Source organism: Ananas comosus, unplaced genomic scaffold (genome assembly GCF_001540865.1).
Source record: "Ananas comosus cultivar F153 unplaced genomic scaffold, ASM154086v1, whole genome shotgun sequence".
Lineage (NCBI taxonomy): Eukaryota > Viridiplantae > Streptophyta > Magnoliopsida > Poales > Bromeliaceae > Ananas > Ananas comosus.
The window spans coordinates 50,501-62,010 of NW_017893521.1; the positions used below are offsets into that span (position 1 = coordinate 50,501).

At 38.1% G+C, this 11,510-nt stretch overlaps 1 protein-coding gene across 1 annotated transcript; it reads left to right on the plus strand.

Annotated features, from left to right (window-relative positions):
• The first annotated feature begins 1,029 nt into the window (after positions 1 to 1,029).
• Positions 1,030 to 3,516, plus strand: LOC109706240 (protein ASPARTIC PROTEASE IN GUARD CELL 1). Its single transcript, XM_020227038.1, has one exon. It carries the CDS (start codon positions 1,332 to 1,334, stop codon positions 2,937 to 2,939), a length of 1,608 nt encoding a protein of 535 aa, XP_020082627.1. The 5' UTR covers positions 1,030 to 1,331; the 3' UTR covers positions 2,940 to 3,516.
• Positions 3,517 to 11,510: the final 7,994 nt, after the last annotated feature.

An 11,510-nucleotide genomic window follows, 5' to 3' on the forward strand; every position in this document is an offset into this window, starting at 1 on the left:
AAATTTTTAATTTTAAATTTAAATTTTAAATCTCAATTCTTAAACTGTAAATTTCAAATTTAAGATAAAATTTAAATTTTAAAATTTTACAATTTAAAATTTAATTAAAAATTTAGAAATTAAAAATTTAAATTATATGTTTTAACAGTACAAATTACAAATTTCAAATTTTAAACTTTAAATTTTAAATTTTAAATTTTTAACTTTTAAATTTTAATTTTAAAATATAAAATTTATTTTTAAATTTTTACATATTCAATTTTAAATTTAAAAATTTTAAATTTTAAATTTCAAATTTTAAATTTTAAATTTTAAATTTTAAATTAAAATTTATATTTATTTTTAAAAATTCAAATTATAAATTATAAATTTAGTTTTTAAATTAATCAAATTTTATATTTTGATCTTACATTTGAAAATTTTAAATTTTAGGATTTGAAATTTAATCAAAAATTTAAAATTTAAATTATATATTTTAATTGTTCAAATTAAAAATTTCAAAGTTTTAAAATTCAAATATCAAATTTTAAATTTTACATTTTTAAATTTTAGTTTTAGAATTTAAAATTTAGTTTTTAATTTTTTAATACTCAAATTTAACATTTAAAATTTTGAAATTTTAAATTTTAAATTAAAAATTTTAAATTGAAAATTTATATTTAGCTTTAAAAATTCAAATTGTAATTTTAAATTATCAAATTTTAAATTTATTTTTTAAATTAAAATATCAAATTTTAAATTTTGTAAAAATTTTAAATTTTAATAAAAAATTTATATTATTTGAAGATAAAATTTAGTAAAAATATTATTCTATACAAATATCAAATTTTTTTTCTAAACAATTTTACTAAATTTTTTTTAGAAAAATTATTTTTATTTAATCTCAGTAAAATGCTCCATAATTTTTTTCACTAAAATTAGTTTTTTAAATTAAAATTATTTTTTCATAATCTATTAGGCCAAAAGGGCTCTAAATCGCCGCCTATTTGAGAGGCTGGCGCCTCACAAATTGCAAGGTCGTTAAGACGGGGCGGTATTAAAAGCGGTAGGTCCGAAACCCCTCACTTGCTTATTGCTATCCCTCACTTTCTTATTGCTATATTCTTGAATCGTCGCTTAAACGCGTATGATGTGATGCCCTCCCTTAAATTCGCCCCCACATTCCCCACTACAAACAGATACACTCACTCTCTCTCTCTCTCTCTCTCTCTCTCCACTCTCTCTCTCTTTAAACCTCCCCACCCTATGCTTTTGGTTCTCACTAGTATTATCCTTTCAGCTCCCTCACCCTCTCCCACTCCCCTCTCTGTCCCCCTTTCTCAACGGTAACAATGGCCAAGAACTCTAATAATCTCGTACCCTTCCTCTTCCTCCTCTTCTCCATAACCATAATCAACCCTACTTTTTCCCGTCAAATCTCACCGCGGAGTACCCCAACGACCACCTTGGACGTCTCCGCCTCGCTCTCCCGAGCCCACCAAGCCGCCTCCTTCGACCCGACAAACGAACCCCATTATGACCCCCTCGACCAGTCCCTTTCCTCCTCCTCCTCCTCCTCTTCCGCCGCCGCCGCCGCCGCCACCGCCACCGCCGCGAAGGAGGGCGGCGCCTTCTCTCTCGCCCTCCACTCCCGCGACTTCCTTCCTTCTCCCCACGGCCGCCGCCCCGCGAACTACAAATCCCTCACCCTCGCACGACTCCGCCGCGACGCCGCGCGCGTCGCCGCCCTCACGGCCCGCCTCGCCCTCGCCGTCGACGGCGTCGCCAGGTCGGATCTGAAGCCCATGATCGTCACCGACGCCACCGAGGAGAAAAAGGCAATGGCGACGATGGTGAGTGAGGAGGAGGAGGAGGTGGAGGCGATCGAGGGCCCGATCGTGTCGGGGACGAGCCAGGGCAGCGGGGAGTACTTCTCCCGCGTGGGGATCGGAAGCCCGGCGAAGCAGCTCTTCATGGTGCTGGACACTGGCAGCGACGTCACCTGGGTGCAGTGCGAGCCCTGCTCCGACTGCTACGAGCAGTCCGACCCGGTCTTCAGCCCGTCCGCCTCCTCCTCCTACTCCCCTCTACCCTGCGACTCGCCTCAATGCCGCGCCCTCGACGTCTCCGCCTGCCGCAACTCGACCTCCTCCTGCCTCTACCAGGTCTCCTACGGCGACGGCTCCTACACCGTCGGCGACTTCGCCACGGAGACCCTAACGCTCGGGAGCTCCGAACCGGTGCGCGACGTCGCCTTCGGGTGCGGCCACGACAACGAGGGCCTCTTCGTCGGCGCCGCGGGGCTGCTGGCGCTGGGCGGGGGCGCGCTCTCGTTCCCCTCCCAGATCTCCGCCAAGTCCTTCTCCTATTGCCTCGTGGACCGCGACTCGCCCTCGGCGTCCACGCTGGTGCTGAGCGCGGCGGCGGCGGCGGAGGACGGCCCGGCGGTGAGGGCGCCGCTGCTGCGGAACCGGAAGATGGAGACCTTCTACTACGTGGGGCTGCGGGGGATCAGCGTGGGCGGGCAGATGCTCTCGATCCCGGAGTCGGCGTTTGCGGTGGACGAGGGGGGAAGCGGCGGGGTCATCGTGGACTCGGGCACGGCGGTCACACGGCTGCAGGCCGAGGCGTACGCGGCGCTGCGGGACGCGTTCGCCTCCGGGACGGGGGCGCTGCCGCGGGCGCAGGGCGTGTCGCTCTTCGACACTTGCTACGACCTATCCGGGCGCAGCAGCGTGGAGGTGCCCACGGTGTCGCTCCACTTCGCGGAGGACGGCGGGGAGCTGAGGCTGCCGGCCAAGAACTACCTGATACCGGTGGACGGGGCGGGCACATACTGCCTGGCCTTCGCGCCCACCTCCGGCCCGCTGTCCATTATCGGGAATGTGCAGCAGCAGGGGACACGTGTCAGTTTCGATGTCGACAATTCTCTGGTGGGGTTCACCCCCAATAAGTGTTAATTAATAATTGTTGGGTTTAGTGCTTTGCTCGCGCTCTCTCTCTCTCACTCTAGCTTAGTTAGCTACTATGGGGGGCTAGGGCTTTGATAACAAGGACAAGGCCAGCCTGTCTTTTTATATTATTATTATTATTATTATTATTATATAAATGAAATATTTTGGGAAAAAAAAAAAGGAAAAAGGAAATACTGTTTCTCCTTTTTCTTTTTGGTTTTTTTTTTTTTTTTTTTTTTGGGTTTTTGCCGTAGCAGTAGTACGGTAAAACCTCTTTGTTTCCGCCTGTAGCTGCTGGGCTTTAATGCGGGTTAATAATTAATGGAAAAAGAGGGTTGTGTCACCGGATGAGCTGGTCGATCGGTGGATGTTGGGGGTAATGAATGCGAATTGTAATAGTTTGTTGTGTTTTGGTGAGTGGGAGCGGTGGTAACGGTTTACTTTGCCAACAAAGTGGAACGTTGGAGCATTTAGAGGCGGACCGAGATCAACGGACAGACTCGTTGTAGGCTTTCCGCTCCAATACAGCTCGTATTTCTTGTTGCTTAGAATTACTTGCTATGAGCAGTAGTTTATATTTTAACAAGTATGATATTAAAGTTTGTTTGGTTCCACATATTGCATGATACTGGAAAATTTTACTTTAAATAATTAAAGTAAACTTTGTCCTGGTAGCAGATAGATCACAACGGACAAAGGAACGTAACAAAGCTTTGATTTGGGGTCCACATGCCTTTATGATGACCGGGATATACATGACGAAGAATCTCGGAAGGTAATGGGGAGCCCCCCAATTTGTTTTTCGTAGCGGTCTGTGCCACTAATCTTATTTTATTGTTGCTTCGAATTTGAACGGGAGAATAGCGAATACATGTACCATACTGCGAAACGCGGGCGGTGAATAGCAGTTTGCACATGGGTGGACCCACTTGCTGTTCTTCTGTAGTCTTTCAACCCTTCGAGAAATTAGTGCTTACACGGGATGTATCCGTACACTGTATACAGATATTTTATATTTAAATTAAAAAATATTAAATCTACATTCTATAATAAGTTTATATATGATTGTATATATCTTACACTCAAAATTTAAAAAATATACTAAATTTAAAAAAATATTAAATGTACACTCCCTAATATGATTAGGGGTGTCAATGAGCCAAATACAAACAAGCTGGGGCGGCTTTTGTTCCGCTCATTTTATAAATGAGCCTAACAAGAGCTAATTTATTAAAGTATCGAGTCGAAAAATTCAGCTCGTATTCAACTCATTTATTAATAAGCTGAAAACAAGTTGGTTCAAGAAAAAAAATTAAAAAAGTAGAAATGATGTATATAAGAAATAATTTTTTAAAATTTTACCTATTTGATTTTGATGTAATTGTTAAAATTTAAATGTGTTTTTTTTTTTATAATTGAGTTCGGCTTTATATTTAGATTGAGTTTAAAATAAAATAATAAAAATTTTTATTTTATATAAATAATTATTTATTTAGAGTTCGGCTACTGTATTATTGATAGTATCAAACTCTTACTACTATTGAGTTTTCTCCTGTTAGATCTACTCTTTAATCATTTCCACCCGCGTGATTATATTATTCAACCAACAATCCACTCAATTCTACAGAACCACTATCATCTTAACCGGAAACCGCTATAATTCTAACCGCATATCCTTTCATACAACGGCCGAAAATTTAATTTCACCAAGCGCTTGGTATTATCGATAATGTAGTAGCATAATTCTATTTATTTATATATATAGATATAAAATATATAAATTATGTAAATATAAAATATATGTATTTAAACTGTTGTTAAGCTGAACATGAGCGAGACCCCTGCTCGTATTCAGCTCTTTTATTAAATGAGCTGAAAAAATCTTCTCATGTTTGACTTTTAAACTCTATTAAATATATGAGTTATTAAAAAATATCATTAGTGCTTTTACCTATATTATATAAAAACAGAAAGAAAATTTGAAGTTGAGAGAGGAAATTCTAGATAAAATAAAAAAAAAGTATTATATACAGATTATAAAAAAATTATATAATTAACTAACTAAAAACAAATCAGGTTTGAAAAATTGAATAGTTCAAAAATAGACCTATCAAAGAAATAATTGTTTAAATTCAAATAATTGATTCAAAATTAAATTTAAATTTTGACTTTGATTGATAAATTTATATTTAAACTTAAAATTTAATTTAAAATTTAAAATTTATTTAAAATTTTAAATCCTAGTTTTAAATTGGAAAAAAAAATCTGTATGTTAGGTACACATAAAAAGTATTTAAGGTACAACAAAATTAGAAACATACTTAGAAAAAAAATTCAAATTTAGTAAAATAGGCCCTGCAACTAATAACCATTTAAATTTAAAATACAGATTTAAAATTTATTTTAATTTAAAAATTATATGTAAATTTAATTTAATTTATAAATGTTGCGGGCATTACACTTGTGTGTGAGTATATATATATATAGAGAGAGAGAGAGAGTCCGGCTATGATGCTTGTAAAATCACCAAGCACTTGATGCTTTTAAATTTTTTACTGTTAGATCTAACTCTTTGATTATTTTCAACCGTAAAATCATACTATTCAACCAACACCCACTCAACTCTAGAGGTCTTATATCATTCTAACCGCACATTCCTTAATCCAATGATCAAAAATCTATAAGCACAAACAACTTGATACTTTTAAAAGTATAGGGGCTCAATTTTATATATATATATATATATATATATATATATATATATATAATTGAGCTATAATACTTTTAGAAGCACCATTCCCTTGGTGCTTCTAAGTTTCTAGCCCTTAGATAAACTCCTTGATTACTAATAGCCTTTGGATCAAACACTACTCCACCTACCACCACCTACCACCACCTACCACCAACATCTCAACCCTACATCTCTCCATCCAATGGCTAAAAATAAAAAACACCACCCTCATGGTGCTTTTGGGAGTATTCTAGCTCAACTCTCTCTCTCTCTCTCTCTCTCTCTCTCTCTCTCTCTCTATATATATATATATATATATATATATATATATATAGGCTATGGCTACCATACTATTATGAGTATTGGAGCCCTCGTACTCATAAGTTGTTTTCAATGATGGAGCTTCCGAATCGACGATTCACTCCGTTAAATATGATCTAGAATATTTGAAACTTCTAGAAAATAAATTTCGTAAATTTTCGAAATCATAAGGCCAATTTGCATAAAAAATCCACTTATTTTGGACTTTTGCAAAACCGGGCCACCTTTTTCGTTTTTGCAGATTCAGTCCGCTTTTTCAGCAAACTGACCAAAATACCCTTTTTACTTTTTCTCTTTCCTCTTTCTCTCTCCTCTTCGTTTCTCTCGTTCTTTTTTTTTTCTCGCCGGCAGAGGCGGAAACGGTTCGTCTCGCCTCTCACCCTCATTCTCTCGCCCTCGCCCTCGCCCTCGCCCTCGCCCTTGCCCTCGTCCACGCACCCCCCGCCTTCCTCGCCTCCAACCCCGCCAAGGGAGCGCCGCGACTTTTTTTTTTTTTTTTTGCTTTTTTCTTTTCTTTTCTTCTCCGATTCTTCTCCACCGTCTCCGACGACGACGCCTCTCTCGTCCTTCCCCGCCCTTCTCATCTCTCCCTCTCCCTCATTCTCTGCCGCCTCCGACGATGATGCATCTTCGCCGGTGCCGACGTCAACGTCGACACCGTAGAGGTCACTGCGGCGCTACAGACTCGGAGCGGGGGTTCTTAGCGGCGTCGTCGCCGGCACCGTGGCTGTTGGCAGAGAGGGTGACAAAAAAAAAATTATAGAAAAAACAGAAAAAAAAAATAAAGATAAAAAATTATATAAAAAGAATGATGAACATGAAATTGCATCGTTAACTGCAAAAAAAATTATAAGTTGCACTACTTAAGATGTAAACTGCAGCTTTAAGATGAAAACTACACTCTTTAAACGAAAATTACAATCTTTGATAGATAATTACCCTGTTTCTCTTCTTATTACACTCTTTTAGATATAAACTGCACCCATTAAGATGAAAATTACACTCTTTAAACAAAAGTTGCACTGTTTCTCCTCTTGTTGCACTATTTCTCCTCCTGTTACACTATTTTTTATCTTAAACTGCACCCTTTTAAGAGATATTTATACTGTTTCTCCTCTTGTTGCATTGTTTCTCCTCTTGTTGCACCATTTCTGTATAAACAAGAGGAGAAACAGTGCAACAAGAAAAGAAACAGTGCAACAAGAGGAAAAACTACACTGTTTTAAGAGATATATATACTGTTTTTCCTCTTGTTGCACCATTTCTGTGTAAACAAGAGGAGAAATAGTGCAACAAGAGGAGAAACTGCACTGTTTTAAGAGATATATCTACTGTTTCTTCTCTTGTTGCACTGTTTCTCCTCCTGTTGCACCATTTTTGTGTAAACAATAGAAGAAATAGTGCAACAAGAGGAGAAACAATGCAATAAGAGGAGAAACTGCACCATTTTAAGAGATATTTATACTATTTCTCCTCTTGTTGCACTGTTTCTCCTCTTATTGCACCATTTCTGTGTAAACAAGAGGAAAAATAGTGCAACAAGAGGAGAAACAGTACAACAAGAGGAGAAACAGTATAAATATCACTTAAAAGGATGCAGTTTAAGATAAAAAAAATAGTAAAATTTTCGTTCAAAGAGTATAATTTTTATCTTAAAGCAGCAATTTACATCTTACATAGTGCAACTTATAATTTTTTTTGTAATTAACGATACAATTTCATCTTCATCCTTCTTTTTATATAATTTTTTATCTTTATTTTTTTTTTCTGTTTTTTCTATAATTTTTTTTGTCACCTTCTCTGCCAACATCTACGGCGTCGGTGACGACGCCGCTAAGGACCCCCCGCTCTGAGGCTGTAGCCCCGCAGTGACCTCTACAGTGTCGACGTCGGCGCCAGCGAAGATAAATTGTCGTCGGAGGCGGTAGAAAATGAGGGAGAGGGAGAGATGAGAAGGGCGGGGAAGGGCGAGAGGCGTCGTCGTCGGAGACGATGGAGAAGAGTCGGAGAAGAAAAGAAAAGAAAAAAAGCAAAAAAAAAAAGTCGCGGCACGGCCTTGGCGGGGTCGGAGAGGCGAGGAAGGTGGGGGGTGCATGGACGAGGGCAAGGGCGAGGGCGAGAGCATGAGGGTGAGAGGCGAGACGGACCGTTTCTACCTCCGCTCCGCCTCCGCTCTGCCGGCGAGAAAAGAAAAAGAACGAGAGAAACGAAGAAGAAAGAGAAAGAGGAAAGAGAAAAAGTAATAAGGGTATTTTGGTCAGTTTGCTGAAAAAGCGGACCGAATCTGCAAAAACGAAAAAGGTGGCCCGGTTTTGCAAAAGCCCAAAATAAGTGGATTTTTTAAGCAAATTGGCCAAATCATAATAAAGTCCATCAAGTGGTCATAAAATGAACGGTCAAAATTGAACGACGTCCTAAAAAAGAATGATCGGATCCTTCAATTCAAGATCGGAGTTATTGATCTTTATCTATGTAGTGAATAGAATTTTCTATCAAAAATTCAACAAATTTCGATTCTTTTACACCGTTAAACTATCAAGTATCCCATACCGGCCGTTAAAAATTGTCAAATTTGTGACCTCTTGATCGTAAGGTAAATAATGTCGAATAATTATAAAATTTGATTTCTAAAAGTTTTAAATGCTGTAAATAATGTTTAACGGTGTGGATCGTCGATTCGGAAGCTCTATCATCGAAAACAACTTATGAGTACGAGGGCGATCGTACTCATAATAGTATAGTAGCCGGACCCTATATATATATATATATATATATATATATATATAGGGTTAATTTCATACAGGTCCCTACAATAATGGTGAATAGCAGATATATCTCTGCAAAGTTCAACTTTCATAAGTTATCTCCGTAAAAATCCTAATGTATTTAGATATGTCCCTGTCGTTAATACCTGTTAGAGAAATCTAGTTAACCACAGTTAAAATACTTAACCAAGGTTAGTTAATAAGATAAAATGACATTTTTGCTCTTCTTCCTCTTCCCATTCCTCATCTTCTTCCTTTGCTTCTTCTTCCTCTTCCTCTCCTGCTTCTTCTTCTTCCTCTTCTTCTACGTATCCTCATTCTCCTCCTCCTTTTCTCCTCCCCCTTCTTCTTCTTCATCATCGTCGTCGATGATCTGACCGTCGTCGCCGTCGTGGTGCCCGAATGGGCCGTCGTCACGGGCACCTCCAACGGCATCGGCCGCGCCTTCGCCTTCCGCCTCTTCCTCGTCCTCGTTGGCAGCAACCCCGACAAGCTCCGCAAGGTCACCGTCGCCGTTGCCGTTGCCGCCGCCGCCGCCACCGCCCGCTCCCACAGCATGAAGAGGAAGAGTAAGATGAAGAGGGCAAGGGTAAAATAGTCATTTCACAACTATACTATTAAAAAATTAACAGTTCTCTAACAGATCCAAACCAGAGAGACATTTCAGAAAACATTAGGGCTTTTGCAGGAATAACTTATGAAAGTTGAACTTTGCAGGGATATATCCGCTATTCATCATGTTTGCAGGGACCTGTATGAAATTAACCCATATATATATATATATATATATATATATACTTCTGATTTTTTGACCTTTGAATCAAAAGTTCACGGTTTGGATGATTGCGGTCTCCCCTAATGTGTGTGTATATATATATATATATGTATGTATGTATGGAATCTAGCTACTATCCTATTAATAGGATGGAGACCATCATCCTATCAAGTCATTTTTGATGATAGAGATTTCGAATCGACGATCAGAACCATTAAAGTTGATCTAGAGTATTTGAAATATCTAGAAACTAAATTTCAGAAATTTTAAAAATCATTTACATGGTGATCAAAGGATCGTAAAATCGATAATTTTTGACGGCCTATATGAGCCGTTTGCTTGTTTAACAGTGTAGAGCAATCCAAACTGCTTGAATTTTTGATAAAATTTTTTTATACTATTTAGATAATATTTGATAACTCTGATCATGAATTGAGAAAGTCTAACAACTATTTTAGGAAGGTTATTCATTTATGACTGTTCATTTTTCGACTCTTCGGTAGGCTTGATATTGATTTGTAAAAAATACAAAATTCGGTTTTTAAATATTTCGTATAATGTAGGTCAATTTTAACGGTGCAGATTATCAATTTGGAGTGTCGATCATTCAAAACGACTTGATAGGACAATGGTCTCAATCCTATTAATCCTATTAATAGGATAGTAGTTGGACTATATATATATATATATATATATATAGAGCAGGGCTGCTGTGCTCTCAGGAGCACGGAGGCCTCCGTGCTCCTGAGCCGTTTTTGATGATGGAGTTTCCGAATCGACGATCATCTCCGTTAAACTTGATCTAGCGTATTTGAAGTTTCTAGAAAATAATTTTTGCGATTTTTCGATATCATTTACCTAGCAATCGAAATAATTCAAAATCAATAATTTTTAACGGCTGAAAATAAAAATTCTATAAAAAGTGGTAATATAGCACTAAAATTTTCGATCAGAAATATTGATCTTATTGTAAATAGTATACATAATTTTGTATTAAACTTTCATCTGATTTGAATACTTTTGTACCGTTAAACTTGAAACGGCAGATATCAACCATTAAAAATTATGGATTTTGAATCCTTTCGATCACTAGGTAAATGATATCAAAAAATCACAAAAATTATTTTCTAAAAACTTCAAATGCACTAGATCAAGTCTAACGGAGCCGATCGTCGATTCGAAAATTCTATCATCGAAAACGGCTCAGGAGCATAGAGGCCTCCGTGCTCCTGAGAGCACAACAGCCCTGCTCTATATATATATATATATATATATTGTTTGTCACGCCCTGGGTTTCAGCGGAAGCTCACCAGTCGCGTGCATAGATCCGCCGTGTACACCACAGCTTACGTATACACCAGGCGTCTACAAATAGTATAGTAAAAGAATTCAATTCTAACTAGGTAATCATAGCAAAACTGAAGAGTTTAAACTTATACAACCCAAAACATCATTACAATAAGAAAGAACAACTATAATATACATAATTTCACTATAAAACACAGTACTAAACTAGAAAAGCTGAAGTGGTTCCATCTATCTAGCATCGTGGAAGCTCTAGCAAGTCGCTGACCCCTCGCCAGGGACCCTAGCTTTCGTGCTGTGGAAGGCTCTGTAAAAACAACAACAAAGAGGGTGTAAGAACTATTAAACAATAGTTCCCAGTGGGTAAGCCGCCGAGAGTGGCGAAGTACACCACTAGGTCAACTGTGGCATGAGTTAATAGCAGTAAAGAAGTAACTAAATGCAACAGGTATGAAAGTAAACCACTTATGCTATTTTCTCAACAATAAATAAATATCAACAGGCTGCAGGTATTAGTTATCATGCTAGATTCTATCATTCCTATTAATTGACAATTAACTAGGCATATTCCAGATGGTATGCATAATAATTCATTTTACTGAAATCGCTGATAATATCATGTAATAACCTTCTACGTTAGCAATAATGAAACATACTGTCATTGTATGATTAACCAATAA